The 19,339-nt window shown below is 42.6% G+C and overlaps 1 protein-coding gene across 4 annotated transcripts in view; it reads left to right on the top strand.

Moving 5' to 3' along the window:
- The window catches only part of RELN (reelin), an 856,893-nt gene that overhangs the window by 591,220 nt on the left and 246,334 nt on the right, over nt 1-19,339 (top strand). For all 4 annotated transcript variants that reach the window (XM_063927014.1, XM_063927013.1, XM_063927012.1 and 1 more), the window contains exon 21: nt 6,832-7,024. In XM_063927014.1, coding sequence (XP_063783084.1) covers nt 6,832-7,024 — 193 coding nt within the window. The remainder of the gene's footprint in view (nt 1-6,831; nt 7,025-19,339) is intronic.

Below are 19,339 nucleotides of genomic sequence, written 5' to 3'. Positions count from 1 at the left end.
CAATTCCCATCTTGTAAACCGCGCTGATGAGACGTGTCTGGTTTGGGCAGAATTTAACAAGGCTGACACTGCATGTGGTGTATGAATTGTGAGGTTGTGACCTAGCACGACGTCTTCGCTTTTCGTTACTAGCAATGCTATCGCAGCAACGCTTCGCAAGCATGTGGGGAGGGATCGCGCTACCGTATCTAGCTGAGCGCTGTAATATGCTACTGGCCTGCTGGCATCACCGTGCTTTTGGGTTAGTACGCCTGCCGCGCAACCAGCACTTTCTGTTCCGTATAGTTCAAAGGGTTTCCCATAGTCTGGCATACCTAATGCTGGTGCCTGCATTAGGCACTGTTTAAGTCTCTCAAATGCTGTCTCAGACTCGTCTGTATGCGAAATCCGATCAGGTTTGTTTGAGGAGACCATCTCCTGCAAGGGTAACGCTAGGATGGAAAACCCTGGGATCCAGTTACGGCAATACCCACACATTCCTAAAAATGTTCTGATCTGTTGCTGGGTTTGTGGCAGAGTCATGTCTCTAATTGCTTGAATTCTATCAGCGGTCAGGTGTCTCAGTCCTTGTGTTAGACAGTGTCCCAAATATTTTACCTTAGTTTGGCATAATTGCAACTTGTCTTTGGAAACCTTGTGTCCTGTGTCTGAAAGATGAAACAGGAGCTGTTTCGTATCCTTCAGGGATGCTTCCAATGAATCAGAACACAGTAGTAGATCATCCACGTACTGTATTAATACTGATCCACTCACTGGTTGGAAAGACTGTAAACAATCATGCAAAGCCTGGGAAAATATACTTGGACTATCTATGAATCCTTGTGGTAATCGAGTCCATGTGTATTGGACTCCTCTGTATGTAAATGCAAACAAATATTGACTGTCAGGGTGCAGAGGTACCGAAAAGAAAGCGGAGCAGAGGTCAATAACAGTGAAAAATTTCGCAGTGGGAGGGATTTGCATTAGGATGACAGCTGGATTTGGCACTACGGGGAACTGACTCTCAACTATTTTGTTAATCCCCCTTAGATCCTGCACTAGCCGGTAACCCCTCCCCCCACTCTTTTTAACAGGGAAGATGGGACTATTGGCAGTGCTGGACGTTCTTACCAGAATGCCCTGTTGTAGCAAGCGCTCTATTACGGGATACACTCCTAACTCCACCTCTGGCTTCAGAGGGTACTGTGGGATTTTTGGAGCTATCCTACCATCTTTTACTTGTACAACTACCGGAGCTACGTTTGCCATTACTCCAGTGTCCTGTTCGTCTTTAGTCCAAAGTGACTCTGGTATCTGAGATGTCATTTCTTCTACTTGGGAGGGAGTCCTATTTGTCATAATGGTATGTGACATTAATTTTGACGGGGAGTCTAACAGGTCTCGCACTTCCTGAGCGTGATTCTCAGGTATGTCCAAGAATACACCTTCAGGAGTACAATAAATGACGCACCCCATTTTACACAGTAAGTCTCTTCCCAGGAGATTAGTCGGTGCCGATGCAGCCAGCAAAAAGGAATGCTTGGTATGTAAAGGCCCTACTGTAATCTCGGCTGGTTTGCTAACAGGGTAGTGCTGGACTACTCCCGTTACCCCTATGGCTGGAATTGTCTTACCAGTGGTTCTCATGCCCACTGTCGAATTTATCACTGATTTGGCCGCCCCTGTGTCTACAAGAAAGTTTAATGATTTACCAGCTACATTGATTGCAATTTCTGGTTGACTTCCAAGGCTTGCAATCAATTTTACTGGCTGCAGATTACAGGTATGGCCACACCCCTATTGGGTATGGTGACCTCCCTGAATCCCGCTGGCAGCAACTACTTGTGATGGAGTTAATTGGGAGCTACCAGAGGCTTGCCAGTCTCTGTTCGGGGGATATCTTTTTGTTTCCCCTGCATGTGGCTCATAACTCCGTTTCTGCGGACCCTGATCCCAATGTCGTGTGTCGTGTCGTTGTCTAGGGGGTTGATAAGATTTTTGTATATTTCTCGATCTACAGTCTCGTGCAAAGTGTCCCTGTTTGTGACAAGAATAACATGTTACCACATTTGACTTACCCACAGGGTTTGGTGATATTAACACAGGCTGTTTTGTGGTCAAGGCCTGTATACTTACTGCCATTAACTTATCACCTTGTTGTTCCCTGTGTCTGGTGATATTCCGGTCGTGATCAATAGCAGCCTCTCTCAAAGTAGCCACAGACAGACCTCGCCAACATGGTTGTGTGGTCTGTACCCTAGTCTTTAATGATTCTTTTAAACCATCCATCAGTACCGATACTGCTACTTCTCGATGGTTTATGTTTGTTTTAATGTCCTCTATGCCTGTGTATTTTGCCATTTCTAATAATGCCCTGTGAAAATATTCTGCAGCAGTTTCTGACTCTTTCTGTCTAATGGAGAAAATCTTGTTCCATTTAACTACCGCTGGGAAATACTCTTTTAACTGTAAGCTTATTCTTTTTACATTGTCTTTGTTGTACACATCTGTAAGAGGTACATCCTGATCTAATCCACAGTCAGCTAAAAATTGAGTTGCGTCAACATTGGAGGGTAAACATGCTCTCAGCAATATCTGCCAGTCTTTGTTGTTGGGCTCTACCGTGTTACCTAGGTCTCTGATGTATTTTTGGCTGGCAACTAAGTCTTTTCTAGGGTCAGGGAATTCAGACACTATGGTCCTTAATTCCATTCGGGAAAATGGGCTATACATGGCAATGTTCCTAACAGGAGTGACTCCTGAAGTGTCTGTTTTCCCATTTGGAACTACTATTACCTTAACAGGATTAACTCTAACAACCTCATTCTGTGTAGATTCTACAGGCTGTGGTGAAATAGTTTCAGCATAGTGTATGGTGCCGTAATTACCCGTTGATACGACCTCACCTATCCCTCCGCTAGGGGCCTTTGTTACTAATCTCGGGGGTGGAGCTGTGCCTACTGTGGTCTCTGCTATGGTGGCTGCTAGAGAGAGCGCTGAAATTGTTGCCGATTCGTCCTCTTGATCACACTCCTGAGGAAAGTTCAAAACAGGGTACAACTTGCACGGGTTAATACTTGCATTGGTTAATTGGTTAACATTATCTTTAACATTTACACAGTTGCTAAGTGTTTGTTTGTTACACCTTAGTGCGTCATTCTCCGCAACCAATTTCTCTCCTGATATGTATGGTGGCGGTGGGGCCGTGGCTATCAGTTTTCTGATCGAGCCAGATCCCGCCGCCTGAGCCAATCCTCTCTGTATGTCACCCTCCTGTTGCCACAACTGCAAATAATCATAATGCTTGATTCGTCTCTTGGCTGATTTAATGAGACATATCCTTCTCCTTAAATTCGTTAACACTTCTGTGCTGAAGCTACCTACTCTTGGGAATTTCTCCCCGTCATGTACTGTCATTCTCTCCCATTCATCACATAAAGCTTCTGTGTGACTTCCGTACTTTTCACACATTACGTACCTTGCCGACCCGACTGGACGGTTTATGGAATCAACCCGAACCGAGGTTGATCGCCCCCTTCCTGAACAACTGGCCCCCATAATTTGCAGGTGTTACGGACCCTTACAAAAAACCAAGATATTCACGATAGGTTGACGGTAAGGTTTACCGAGCACCTTACTCACTCTGCCCACGCCGACCAATACGACCTGATCACACCGATATGGTGCTGGCGTACTCGACCCAGGGCACCTATTTAACCTTTGTTTACTGGAACATGCGAGGGATATCCGCAGAACACTTACTCTTTCCAGTAAAGGTGAGGTTGTTGGATAATTCCTGAGTGACCAGCGAACTTCCCTTTGTAAAAATAAAAAATTACACAAATCACGTCAGAATGTACAAATAGCGTTTATGACCTTCGTACACAAATAGTACCGGTCAGGTTTACTAATGCACACAATTACGTGCGGTACAATCGTTCAGCACATAAGCAACTAATCTTATGTACGGAGCGACCAGTGGAATCGAAAATTGCGGCTGCGAATTCCTTCAGCAAGAGCTTGTATGGCCTATATGGGTGTTGCACCAACCCTTTTAGGTGTTGTGCCTGTGGACTGTATAGCGGACTTCCTTGTCTGCTGTACCTGAACCTGCTGGTCTGCTATGACCTCCTGGTCTGCTACAGTATGACCTCCTGGTCTGCTATACTCTAATGCTCAAATTTTATGTTTAACCAAGGATGCCTCCCTAGCCACCGTGCATGTCACTTACACGTATGTACCTCACGAGAACTCGATGATTTCTTTTGGTTCAACCTCAAAATTGTATGTAAAAACACTCACTCACCACATGTACACTTTTGTTTCTATTTCTATTTCTGCGCAGAAATTTCTCTTTAGACCAGATGTGTTACAAATTAGGAGAAGGATCTATTAATTTAAATTTCGAATACTAAAATAAACTTGCGCTATTTATCACCTATTGTGCTATTTATCGCCTGTTGCGCTATTTATCGCCTGTAAAATCAACACTATCGCGTGACTTGAGTTACGTGGGCGTACCCAGACGCTCCGTTGCGTAATTTACGCTGCGTGCGTCGGCCTTTGCGTACGCGAGTCTCAGCCCTTTGTTAGAGACACGTGTACACAAAACCAATGTCCACCGTAACACAACTAACACGTTTTATCAATGTAGATGATCCTTGATCATCTACCAAGCACCACACCAATCTCTCTTTATACCTTTAGGTAGAGTTGCGTGTTTTTCTATACCTTAACTGTATTACCTTTACTCTTTAACTATGGAATAGCGGCAAATCTCTCTTAGTACGTTTATCAATTATACAATGGCAAACAGGAGAGTGATATATGAAAATACACGAATGAAAAGAAATGCAGATATGCGTGCGTGTGTACGCAAGACAGAAATAAACAGTTTTAAAAGGACACTATCGTTTTGTTCTTACCTCCGGTCCCAGATTCCTTCAGCACCCTTTACTAAGCGAAGCAGACGCTTATCCAAACAGCACTACGAGGAATATGATCTCCCGCCCTTTGCTGCTGGATAATGTCTGCTGAAATTACCTAGTGCAGATATGTGAAGGACGGGCGAGCCGCCAATTGATAAAGCTAAATATTTATCTTATATAAAACCCTTTATGAGGTCTAAGAACACTGTACGCTATTTACGTATGAAGTACCGTAAGGGTACGCTCGCTGCGTAACAATCGCTTAGCCGTGGTCGAGACGCTCAAGCGTCACGTTCGCTCACGGCCAAGAGATCACAGGCAGGCACGCTATTGGCTGCTGACTAACGTAATGGTTCGCTATAGCGTAGCGGACGCTCGGGACCACGAGGTGATCACCAGCGGCGCTGACGCTCACAATGTTAAACCTTTAAATCTAAACCATAAACAATGTAATATGCTGTAAAACCTTAGCGTAGAGATAGGGTGTAGATGCAACACAGTGTAACCTTATTAACTCAAAAGCTGTTTGAGCGTCACCGACGCTCTGAGAATACTTAACACTATAAGAAATACACAGATACCTGGGCTTAGGGTCCAACGCCTAATATATATATATTATGAATGATATACTTGCAAAAGAATTAATACAAATACAAATCATACACTACAATATAACATAGACTACCTAACCAGATAACTACACAGGAAATACAATACAATACAATTACGTTTTAAGGGTAAATAAGAGAGAAAGAGGAGAAGAGAGAGAGAGAGAGAAATTGGCCCACAATAACAAGAAGATCAATATAGTTGCGGAGAAAAACTTACGCACAAAGGAAACGATCGCATGCGCCTCTGGACATCCAGCTCCCGATTTTCAGCAATGATAACCGTTGAAGAGTGAGTGCTGGATGTGATCGGCTTGTCTATTTATGCCCCACACACAATACAATTCAATGGTCCCTACAATCTCATTGTTCATTGGACACAGGAATTCCTCTTCGCATTATAACAAAAGGTCATAGGTTGATTCATACAGGTGGGCCGTGACTATTTCCAACAGCTCAGGTGGGAGGGAAACTGGGTTTCCCGCCGCATGGATAAGTAAGTGCAAATACAGTAAATGTTCATAAACTTCTTATGTCCATAACTATTCGCACGAGCGATTAATCCGCTTCAAACTAACACCGGAATATTGCTAATTAAATACTCTTCCGATGGGTACTAAACACCACTGTATTACTCCTGTCTGTCCGTTCGTATCAAACAAAGAGGGATTTCTCTGTTCACGAACATTCTACATTAACCAAACTTTCAGAATCTATCAAAGGGACCATGATCTACAAAATACATTATATAGTGAAAATATGTAACGATTGAGTCGCACGCTACGATCACATAAACTCTACCGTAAATACGCATACCGTGCGCCTGCGGGTGCCCGCGACTGTGAGTATGCGCACGTACGGGAGAGCGTACGCATGCGCAGCACGGACCTGTGTGAGGTGCAAATATGGTAGCGTGCATAGAGATATTTTTCTGACTTTGACAGTATCAATCCTTCTATGTTTGATGTTTTGAGAATGGTGTCCAGCAAAAGTACCATTATTGTCTGATATGGCCTTAAACCTACATACTTTGGTAACATACTGTATCAACAGTCCCTAAAATAGTTTTACATATCCATTTTCTGATACAATGATCACTGTCAATAGCAGCACCATTTTGTTGTGGTCATATAAACAGACAGCCATTCCTTTATAGCAATCCCCTTGTGTAACACTGAATGAATGTAATAAATTATTAAACTATGAAGAAAGTCATAAGGGAAACTGTTTAAGTAAATAAATGTCCATTTAAATAGTGTTGTTTTATTATTGGTATTTATTATAATAATTATTATTATTATTTTTATTATTTACAGTTTCACAGGAGATTCAAAGCAAGCCACCAGCACACGTTATGTGGAGACCCAGTCTATGCAGATTGGAGCATCTTATATGATACAATTTAATTTAGTGATGGGATGTGGTGAGATGTTCACTCCGCATATGGACAATCAAGTGAAGTTGGAATATTCAACTAATCATGGTCTCACATGGCACTTAGTGCAAGAGGTAAGGTCTAAGAAACCCGAACTACAGCCCAGAAAACTCCATTTTCAATCCATCCTGAAATGTACTATATGTTCATGCAAGGTTCAAGCAAAAATATGTTGCTGCAAATTTCACAGTTTATTGTTATTGACTTTAAATCCATGTAAGTGTATTTTTATTATTGTCTGTACATATGATACTTTTAAATCTTATAATATTATGTACATCTTTAGGTATTTATTTAATGTGCATGTGTAGATAGGTATTTCCTTATACTCCTGGTGAGAGATTATCAACAGTCAATTGTAAACAAAGGGTATAGTATAAGTGCCAGAGTATAAGTGGAGCTGATCTATTACTGAGACCTTTCAAAACATCAAAATAGGCATGGTCAAAAGTTTTGACGGTTGTTTTACACCAGTGGCAAACGCAGGATTTGCGTGGGGGGGTTTCCAGAACTGGGTGGAGCCAATCACTGGGGTGGGGACTGAGGTGACCCAGTATATGCTGGGTCCGTAAAACTAGTGTGTCTGTGTGTGTGTGTGTGTGTATATATATATATATATATATATATATATAAAATGAAACACAGTAAACTGCGGCACTCCAATGGTAAACCATGTATTAGTTTACATCATCATAATAGCAAAGGTGGCGGCAACGTTTCGGTACATGCAGGTACCGTTGTCAAGCCGCTTGCTAACAGGCTGTTTTTCTCAGCCTGTTAGCAAGCGGCTTGACAACGGTACCTGCGTGTACCGAAACGTTGCCGCCACCTTTGCTATTATGATGATGTAAACTAATACATGGTTTACCATTGGAGTGCCGCAGTTTCCTGTGTTTCATTTTATTTATTCATTCACTGAAGGCACCCATCATGCTGCATGTATGATTGCAACGAGTGTGGGTTCATTTTCTGGACTATATATATATATATATATATATATATATATATATATCTCCAATATGAACGGCACTCAGAGACTGGTATAATGAATCAATGTATTAAAGTCGTGACTTTAATACATTGATTCATTATACCAGTCTCTGAGTGCCGTTCATATTGGAGATATATGATGTTTTGCTGAACTGGACACCGGAGCATTTGCCTTATGTATGTGAGTGCCGGCTGAATTGGATCTTTATATATATATATATATATATATATATATATATATATATATACACACACACATATCTACACATATATATTCCGTATATACACCTATATATATATATATATACATACATAATATATATATATACACATACATATATACATATACATAGCATTTTAAACATGCATGCATATATATATAATGCAAAACAGAGGAGGCACTCAGAGTCAGCAACATGTAGAAAAATGATGTATTCAAATAAGGTCAAGTACTTTCGAGGTCAGCACCCCGTCATCAGGACCACATCATAACAAATTACAGCCACAAAACAATACAAGACTTACCCCACTTAAATCTCCCTCCACAGTCACGCTGCCTGACGACGCCGGACTCCGGGATCCAATGGCCGGAAGTGCGTCATCGTGACCTGCTTCCTGTGGGCGTGATCAGCGTTGCCCCAGCAACCGCTGATTTGCGTTCCACAGAGGCCACGAGTGCACTTCACACTGCCTCCTCCTCCCAAACAGCAGTTGCCATGGCGTCAGGGTGATCAGCAGGCCAGGCGCACGATCTGTGTGGCAGAGTATAAATCATAAATACATGAATAAAAATAAAAATAAACGTAATAATAAAGACATACAGCAGTGAAAAACAAATAATGCAAAAATGGTGCTGCAGGCAGAGGATCAGTACATAAACACAGAGCACCTATACTAAGGAGTTCCAATTTATTTTATCGTTGAGACCTGCTGGTTTAATAGTGCCCAGTCTCACTATCCACCTGGACTCCTTAATAAGTAAAGCCTTAGCCCTATCTCCACCTCTCAAGGAAGCAGGCACATGATCGATCATGAAATATTTGATCGATTCCTGGGGGTGATTACATTCGAGGAAATGACGTGCCACAGGTTGGTCCACGTCTCTGCCATTGAAAATCAATTTCAATGCAGATCTGTGTGCATTCATACGTTCTTTAAACTTCCGTGAGGTCTGCCCAACGTAGTACAGACCACATGGGCAGACCACCACGTACACAACGAAGGAGGTATTGCAAGTCAGTACATACCTAATGTCATAGACCTTATCTGTATGTGGGTGCTTGAAATTTTTACACTGTATTAAGAACTTGCAGGTGGTGCAATTACTGCAACTATAGCAACCGGGTGGTTTCCTATAAACATTAGGAGGAGGTAACTCATTACGCCCCGAGATATCCGCCATAACCAGTCTATCCCGCAAGTTCCTACCACGTCTAAAAGCTGCCACAGGTCTCAGGTTATGTAACATGGGCAATTCCCTATCTGAGCGCACAATTGGCCATAGCGCTTTAGAAGCTCTCTTGATAATGGGACTAGCTGTAGTGTAATCACTGCTCCAAGGAAGGATGGTGTCAGGGTCCCTACGGACTGGGTTTAATAATTGATCCCTAGGCATGTTAAGAACTCTTTCTTTCTGTAGGATCAAGGTTTCTAGGTCATAACCTCTACTACAGAATTTGTCCACCATTTTGTCCAATTCAGTAGGAACTTTTTCAGGAGCACTAGTAATCCTGGCTACCCGTACCATTTGTGATACCGGTAAGCCTTTTTTCAGTGCTTCTGGATGGTGGCTAGATGCCATAAGTAGGGTATTCCGGTCCGTGGGCTTAGTGTACACCCCTGTTTCGAACACACCATCTTTTATTATAACATGTACGTCAAGGAAATTTGCCTCAGTAGTACTATAAGTATAAGTGAACTTAATGGGTGACTGCAAGTTGTTAATCTCCTCCATCATACCCTCGAATGCTGCAGTGCCCCCCGACCAAAGCAAAAATACATCATCTATGTATCGCTTGAATAGTAATATATTATTACTTCTCTCAGGGGTGTTGAAGAACATTTGCCATTCCTGTTCGAACATGTATATATTTGCATAACTAGGGGCTACAGAAGACCCCATAGCACACCCCCGTTGTTGCAAATAATACTTGCCGTCGAACAGAAAGTAATTACGAGTAAGTGTCAAATTCAGAAGTGTCAAAAATAACTCATGATTAAAAACAGACATAGGAACAAATTTCTCTATAAAGCATTTCATAGCCAGCAAACCACCCTCGTGTGGGATGCACGTATATAGGCTGCAGATGTCCAGACAACACATTAACGTGCCTTCCGGCACACTGCCAAAGTCCTTCAGGATATTTAAGAAAGTAGAAGTGTCCTTCAGGAACGTATCCTGTCTACTTAGATGGGGTTGAAGGACGAAATCCAATAGCTGAGACACAGGGGAGTATAGAGAGTCCCGCGCGGAGATGATGGGCCTGCCTGGCGGTTTCACACAATTTTTATGAAGCTTAGGTAGTGTGTACAGCACTGGCACCCTAGGGTGCAGCACACACAAGGCTTCAAAGCATTTTTTAGAAATAGTTTTGGAATCCATGGCAATTTTCAGAATGTCCACCAATTCTTTCTGATATTGTGTAGTAGGATCACAGTGAAGTCTACTGTATACCTTGGATTCAGACAGTTGTGAACAAATTTCTGAGCGATAGTCAACCAGGTCCTGGATGACTATCGCTCCGCCCTTGTCTGCTGGACGTATAACAATGTCCTGATAGGTCTCAAGTTGTTTAAGGGCATCTCTCTCCAATTTAGACAAGTTGCACCGGATCTAGAAGGCGCCCAAATGTCCTCAACGACGGATTGGTCGACACTGGATCAAAAGTCGACCTAGAGGATTGCATCAAAAAAGAATCTATAGGGCTCCTACTACCCACTGGCTCTTTATTGTAAAAAAATTCTTTAAGTCGTAATTTGCGGGAAAAACTGTGTAAGTCTCTGCGCCAACTAAATTCATCGAAAAAATTTGTGGGGACAAAACTAAGGCCATGGTTCAAAACGCTGATTTCTGATTCCTGTAGCACTCTACTAGATAGGTTGAAAATCAAGGTTTCACTTTCTCTTTTGCACATGTGTAACATCACGCTGTGTTCTCACTAGAGAGCTGGGACGATGAGCTATTTGTACGACGTGCGCCGCGTTCATACGCGGTGACGTCATTTGTCGGCGACAGAGACTCGGGCCGGGACTCCCGCGCCCGGAAGCGCCACCAATCACTGGGCTGCAGTATGTTTGTTAGAGGGGATTTAAGGTGAGTTGGTTATATGTTCTGTATGTCAACCTGAAGAAAAACTCAAATTATAGTTTGAAACGTTGTTATAAGCAAACAAGCTGTTGTCATTTTTTACAAGTGGTTGTGAGTGCCGTACGTCTGCGCTGCTATACTTTCCTTGTGTAAGGGCACCAAACCCAGCTGCTGTTACCTCGTGGAGTGCCGAGCCTTCTGCAATCTATATGGATCACAGTCATACTGGATCGGACCAGGGCACCTGAGAATTTATTGGATCAGGTCTAACAATATTCTGCTGCTTACCAAATCCCATTGTTTTAGTGGAGGTGGTATGTGCTTTGGATGCTCATTGTTTTTATTGGTTTCTCACTTGCACTTTATGTACAATTTTGCACTAACTGTTTTTGGGCACTAGCACTTTAAGGGATTGTGGCAATATTCTCTATCCTATAAGTGACTTTATGATGGCTGAGTCTCTTGAGAACAACAGTGAATTGTTTAACCCTTTGCTGGTCCCACTGCATGATATATTTAGCTACTCTGTATCTGAGACTGAAGCGATTTTGCATCATGAACATATGACTGATCAGGTGGAGGGTTTGCCCAATGATATTATTTTCCGTGATTTGCTTGACCTAAAGAAAAAAGAGATTGATTTCCACCTTCATGGTGTCTCTTTGAGTGACTACTTTAGGTCAAAACAAATACCAAGAGGCTTCAGAGTCCGGAATTGTCCAACTATTGGACGTTTTGATCCGGCTTTTTGCAGAAAATGGATCAATATCCTAAATAAATGTTCATTTGACCTAATGCTTCTGGTCATTGAACAATCTAAAAAGGAAGTAGTCTCTATCTGTTCTAAAATCACGGAATTTGAAGCATCTCATCTGTCCTGCCTACAGACTGATTTAGAGGCAGATTGGTTGGGCAAACTCAATAATCAATTAACTATCTACAAGAAAGATTTATTAAAATTTAAACGTGAAAAATTGAGAGAGGTACAGCTTGACTATGAACAACATCAGGTTTACAGGTGGTTAACTGGTAATAGAGAATCTAAAGCATTTGAATATAAAAAACCTTTTTTTAGAAGAAACCGATTGCAGAAATCCAAATTTGAGACGGATTCCTCTCATGAAGGTAGCAGCGCAACAAGTGATAGTGAGAGGATTAACACCACCCGCAGAAATAAGGCTGTCATCCCTTTAGCGGTGGAGACACGGAATCGCGTCAGACAAGATCTAGAAGGTTTAACAGAAGAGGTGGCCAAAACAGGAGACAAAAATATGTCCAAAAAACTACCGGTTCAGAAAAAGACCAAATAATCTTCAATTTATCATCTTATATTCTAAGTGCAAGTGAGACCAGTCTTCTTTCTAAAGGTCTTTCCTTCATTCCAAGCACATATTTTGATGATTTTCAATGGCAAATTGAAAAACATTGCCTGTATAGACAATTGAAAATCAAGGAATTTTTTCACAAGCCTGAGTCCAGTGTGAGCAATATGGACGCTATGGTGATACCGCCACAATTAAAAAAAGTCCAGGAAAAATCTATGTTTGATCCACCTTCAATCAATGCATCAATTAGAACGTTCATGCGCATGATTGAGGCTGAAACTCAGTTAAATGTCAAAAAGCTTCCGCGCCAACATTCAAATGTGACTGCTCTTGAAAAAGAGGCTATTAAATCTCTGTCACAAAATGATCAATTGATCATCCACCCGGCGGATAAAGGTGGCGGAATTGTGCTGCAGGATTTATGTGACTATCGCGATGAAATTATACGTCAATTGAGCGACACGTCAGTGTACCAACTACTGAGTGGGGATCCCACTGCTCAAGTTCAAAAGAAACTACGAGATGCATTGCTCTTAGCATTGGACGCACATATTATTGATGAGAAGATTCTCTCTATCTTGTTACCGAAACATCCCATTCTACCTGTTCTATATACACTCCCGAAAGTGCGCAAAGGGGTGTTACCACCACCAGGACGCCCAATTGTGTCCGCACGGGGTCTCTTTTACAACCAACGTCCATATTTTTGGATTCTATTCTACAACCACTAGTACAGAGACATGAAAACTTTTTGCTAGACACTGCTGCTCTACTTAATAAATTGCTACTACTTGGTACTATTCCTACGGGTGCATGGCTGGTCACAGCAGATGTGTCTAGTTTATACACAATAATCCCTCATGATGAGGGGGTGAGTGCTGTTAGGAGGCTTCTGATGTCCCAAGGGGAGTATGACATCTCCCATATTGAGATTTTGCTCAACTTGTTGGAAATTGTGTTGACTTGCAACTTTTTTTTGTTCGACAACAAAATTTATTTACAATCCACAGGCTGTGCTATGGGGTCCTCTGTGGCCCCTAGCTACGCTAATTCATTTATGTTTGGTGTCGAACAAAAATTATTTTTTGATGATCCTGTTATTTTGTCTAAAGTCTTGTTCTATACTAGATTTATAGACGATTTGTTTCTGATTTGGATTGGTTCAAAAGTTGAGTTGGAAGAATTGACATTGTTACATAATTGCTCTGATTCCCCGGTGAAGTTGACATTTATGATGAGTCAGCATGAGATTCCGTTTCTTGATGTAAAAATTATCAATGATAATGGTAATTTATCTACCACTGTGTACACAAAGGAGACAGATAGAAATACGATTTTACATTTCCAGAGTTGTCATCCAGTACATGTTAAAAAGAGTCTTCCATTCTCACAGATGTTACGGATTAGAAGGATTAATAGTAATGACAATGTTGCTTTAGTTCAAATTGATGATCTGATAAAAAAAATTCTAAAAAGGGGCTAATTTCTGCGTGATTTAGTCAGTGCAAAAGATAGAGCAATGTCTTTGAATAGAGCCTCTTTATTACAAAAACAAAGATCCAAAATTAATCAAAATAAATTTAATTGTGTTAATAGGTACAATACGGCTTCTCCAGTGATTAATTCAGTATCTAAGAAATTGTGGCCGGTTGTTTCCTCTGATGTTGAGACTGGCCTCAAAGATAGCACCCTTAGAACCTGTTATTCCCGATCTAAAAACTTGCGGGATTTATTAGTTAAAACTGATATCTCCACTGTTGATGTAAATACTAAGCAACACTTCCTTTCTTCTATCCGTAAAGGTTGCTTTAAATGTCCATGTACGACATGCAACTTCATGATTTCAGGAGATACCTTTTGTCACCCTCACTTGGGCACGCAATATAAAATTAGACACCACCTCACATGTGAGAGCACACATGTGATCTACCAACTGATTTGCCCTTGTGGGTTATCATATGTAGGGAAGACTCAACGCAAATTTAAGGAGTGGATGACAGCACACCGCTCGTCTATCCGGTTAGCCCTTAATAAAGGTACCAGTGAGCAACCGGTGGCACGTCATTTTGTAGAAGCACGCCACCCTCTCTATAGTCTCAAATATAGAATGATAGATCACATCCCCGCTGACCGTAGAGGTGGGGATCGTAATTTGAGACTTCTTAAACGGGAGACAGAGTGGATCCACAGACTTGATGTGGTCCATCCAAGGGGCCTCAATGAGATTAATTCATTTTCCAGCTTTATGTAAGGCTAGGATGTGTGATAGCCTTAATCTATACTAGTGGGGATTGGTTTGACAGTCATTTTTGAACTACAGTTAAATATAGTAGTAGCCTGTTGTCTCTTTTGGGGGGGTTTCCTCATGTTGGTTTACCTTTATTAATACAGGTCTAATGTGGTTAAATAGTTGTAGCTCTTTTTAATTAATGAGTGTTCTGGCAAATGTTTGACCTTAATGTTGATGATCTTTGATGGTGTAGTAAGATTTTATTGCCAATTTGACACTATTTGTTTTGACCTGGATAACGGTATTAAGTGGTCTGTGAGTATTGAACTTGATTATGACCAAGCTGTGCTCAGTCTCTAATTGTATATTAGGATTCATTCTATTTATCCACAATGCATATTTGTTCATGTTTTGGAAGAGAATTAATATTGTAATATACCTATATGCCTTCCGATGTAAAATGTATGTGTGTCTATAATTGTCAATTTATTAATGTGATATCACTATGCTGGGATGTCAGTAACATTATGGCTAAAGCGCCTTGTATTACAAGGTTGCTATAGTAACATCACGCTGTGTTCTCACTAGAGAGCTGGGACGATGAGCTGTTTGTACGACGTGCGCCGCGTTCATACGTGGTGACGTCATTTGGCATTTAAGGTGAGTTGGTTATATGTTCTGTATGTCAACCTGAAGAAAAACTCAAATTAGAGTTTGAAACGTTGTTATAAGCAAACAAGCTGTTGTCATTTTTTACAAGTGGTTGTGAGTGCCGTACGTCTGCGCTGCTATACTTTCCTTGTGTAAGGGCACCAAACCCAGCTGCTGTTACCTCGTGGAGTGCCGGGCCTTCTGCAATCTATATATATACATACATACATATATACACATACATACATATATACATATACATAGCATTTGAAACATGCATACATATATATATATATACATATATACATACAGTACACGTATATATACACATGGTATATATATATCATATATGTGTGTGTTTATATGTATGTATATACATGTGTATATATGTATGCACATGGGTATATATGTACTATAATTAAAATAAAGTAAACTTTTATTAAGCATTTACAAGTGCCACCAGGAAGACAGGTGGGTTGTGTTAGACGCAGGTCCTGCTCGTTGCCAGATGACCGGGATGCTGCGTCTCTTCCGGCCGCCCGGCCTGACAGTCCCAGCCCGACACTTGGCAACAATGACGCGGCGGCCACTATGCCCGCTGGAAGACGCATTGTGCTAGGCAATTTAGACTGAACAGCTTCCAGCTGTGTGCCGGGAGTAGGGGGAGGTGCACCAGTGCAGCTGCACGACATTACTGACTGCTATCTCCTCCTCACTACCTGATTACTGATTGGTTGGGATACCCTTCATGTACCTTACTCACCACTCCCTCTGTGCTTGTTATAGTTTTCCCTTGCCGTGTAAACCGCTGGTCCCTGCTATCTACACTGATCATTGTCCTGTGGATACTCTGACGGAATCTCTGCTTGTCAGTGTCCTGTATCCTGCTCTGCTTGCCATTACCTGCCGTTATGTGGCATTCTCCATCTGCCAACCCTAGCTCCCCAGCTGGGAGCTTGCATACCATGTGCACTGTTCAAACACCTGCCTAGATGGAGGTTAATCTGACTTGTGCATTGTACCTTGGGCAGTCATGTACCTCATTCTCATCAGCTACCCAGTGCACTCAGGGTCATCAGTCTATTGGGTGAGCTCCTACTGCTGGAGGTATCAAGTACAAGGGGCCCCATAAGTACCGTTGTGCGCAACTAGCACTAAGGGAATAGCGGGGGGATGCTATTGGTGAAAACCCTCTAGAGGCTCTAGAAGTCTCTCCCTAATAGTACTGAATTCCCTATAACATCAAGCAAGTCCAAGTATCTTCACATCTATCAAGTCCAAGTGTTTCCACGCTCATCAAGTCCAAGAACCACAATTTTAAGCAAGTCCAAAAGTCTCGTTACCAAGCGAGTCCAAGGTTCCTAACAGACGCATGCAAGTTGGATTTCAAGTGCAGACAAAGCAGTGCTGTCACAACTGAGGGCCTGAGCTGACGGGAGGCAGCCTCAGTTGTAGGGGCTGAGATGTAACGGAACCTGGGAGGTTGTATCAGACCCCTAGACATGTAAGTAACATGTAGAATAACTGCCCGAAGGCGTGACCACGACAACCAGGATAAAAGTCAATGATGTTTATTATGACAAACTCCGTAACACAGCAGCAGTAAAAGGAAACATAAAAGTCAACAGAGGATAAATACAATTCCTGGGTACTACAGGGTGGCAAGGGCCACAGGCACTGGTAGTGTGAGACAGTTCTTATAATCTTCTAGTTGGAAAGTCCTTACCAGGCCTGACTGTAGCAATGGAGAGAACCCAGGATCGTACCAGCTGATGTTCCAGGAAAGGCTGGGCTGCTGAAGGTAAAACGGCTGCTGTGGATACTGGCTGGAACCAGACTGTTGTTGGTACGGAGTGGATACTGGCTGGAACCAGTTAAATAATAAACGAACTTGAGAGCGATGAAATAATAATGAAGTTTGGAGTTTGAGAGCGGTGAAATAATAATACCGGTGGAGAGTGGTAAACTGCAGAAAAGGACACCGGCCCTTTAAGAGAAGCTATACACTGCTGGAAGCTGGGCTGGAAGCAGGTGATTGTTTGAGAGCGGTGAAATAATAATACCGGTGGAGAGTGGTAAACTGCAGAAAGGACACCGGCCCTTTAAGAGAAGCTGTACACTGCTGGAAGCTGGGCTGGAAGCAGGTGATTGTTGTAGCTGGAAACAGGTGAGTCCAGAATGGATCAGAGAGTCAGGCTACACCGCAGATGGAATGCTGGTGCGGGTCTCTATAGCAGAAGTCTGGAGACAGGAGCTGGAACCTGGAAGACAACCACAGGAGAGAGACAAACTGGAACTAGGTTAGACAACCAAAGCACTGACGCCTTCCTTGCTCAGGCACAGCTTACTTATACCTGCAGCAAGGAAGGGGTTGGCTAGGCAATTATGCAAATCAAAATTACAGACAGCAGATTGGTGGAAATGATCAGATGACAAAATCCAAGATGGCTGCGCCCATGCAGACACTTGGAGGGAAGTTTGGTTTGTAATCCATGTGAGAATTGAAGCAGCAATGGCGGCGCCGGCCACAGGAGACAGGAGACGCCAGACTGATGAATGCACATCCAAACCACGCGGGCACAGCGGAGGCCGCGGCTGACGTAATCGCCACTCTGACACTTTGCATGCAGAAACTCAGGGACGGCGGCGGAGGCCGCGGGAGATGCCATGCCAGATGTAATATGGCGTTTACTGTGACCGCGTCTCAGAGAGACAGGAGAGGATGCAGGAATGTAAACATCAGGATAACAGATGGGATCCGGTCCTGGAGCGCTGAGCCAGCCTTAGGAGGCATCTGAAGGGTAAGTAATGGCGTCCAGATACCCGGATCGTGACAAGTGCATTGTCAAGCAAGCCAAGTCCAGGCATTGGAGACATGCACAGTTTTCAATGAGATTGGGACAGGTAGCAGACACACAAGTTCAAGAACAGAAGCCGAGGTCAGGAAGCAAAGAGCAGTATAGTGAGGTCCAATCTAAAGTCAATACACAGGTACCAAGAACATCAGCAGGCTGTTGTGATGCTGGAACATAAACAGAGATGCCAATGTGTTAGTCATGGGTGTATAGAATCCAGTGATTGCAATGATTAGCAGCAGCTGCCTCTGGAGAAAAACACCCAGCTGCATTATGCATACCGACAGTGAAAATACTGAGCACACTCTGAAATTCGCTGACACAAAAAGACAACTCTGCATAGTTGGTGACTCTGAAGTTATTCTGCATAGAAAAGTGGACTTGCTCATGTAAAAGGCATAATATTGGGCCTTATTCAGGTTGTATCGTTATTGAGACAGAAATTGAGTTTTTCTCATTCCTGCTTCTACTAAAAATCACATGTGAAGAGCCGCCCAGAAAGGTAAAAGACGCCCACTGATGCAAATTGTGTATGCATTCTCATAATTGCGATGCATACACAGAAATTGAGTACCATCGACAGTTGCGGTTGGCCCAGGGCTACTTAGGATAATAAGAATGCAGTCACACTGCCCCATGTTTTAGTCGCAAATTCATTGCAACTGATGTCAGATACACCCCCCTAAAACAGCCATGATCCCCCTGTGTTTTTCCAACCACTTCCCTCAAACGCCATGTTAACATCCACGAATGATCACTTCATGTAAATCAAATTGTGATTGCATGTCACTAAAGCACATTTTAGCCTTCGTGCACATGCAGTGCGTTCACAGCGCATGGGCAGCCTGACGATAATAGCCTGATTTGTGATTTTGCAACTGAAGCTGAATAAAGCCCATAGATGATACTGGCGGTCGGGATCCTTAGGTTTAGTCTGCGGGGAGAGGGTTAGGATTAGGCTGCGGGGAGGGGGACTTAGGGTTAGGCACCTCCAGGGAGGGTAAGGGTTATGCTGCGGGGAGAGGATTGGG

The sequence above is a fragment of the Pseudophryne corroboree genome, chromosome 6 (assembly GCF_028390025.1).
Source record: "Pseudophryne corroboree isolate aPseCor3 chromosome 6, aPseCor3.hap2, whole genome shotgun sequence".
NCBI lineage: Eukaryota > Metazoa > Chordata > Amphibia > Anura > Myobatrachidae > Pseudophryne > Pseudophryne corroboree.
This window is presented reverse-complemented; position numbering and strand designations above follow the sequence as displayed.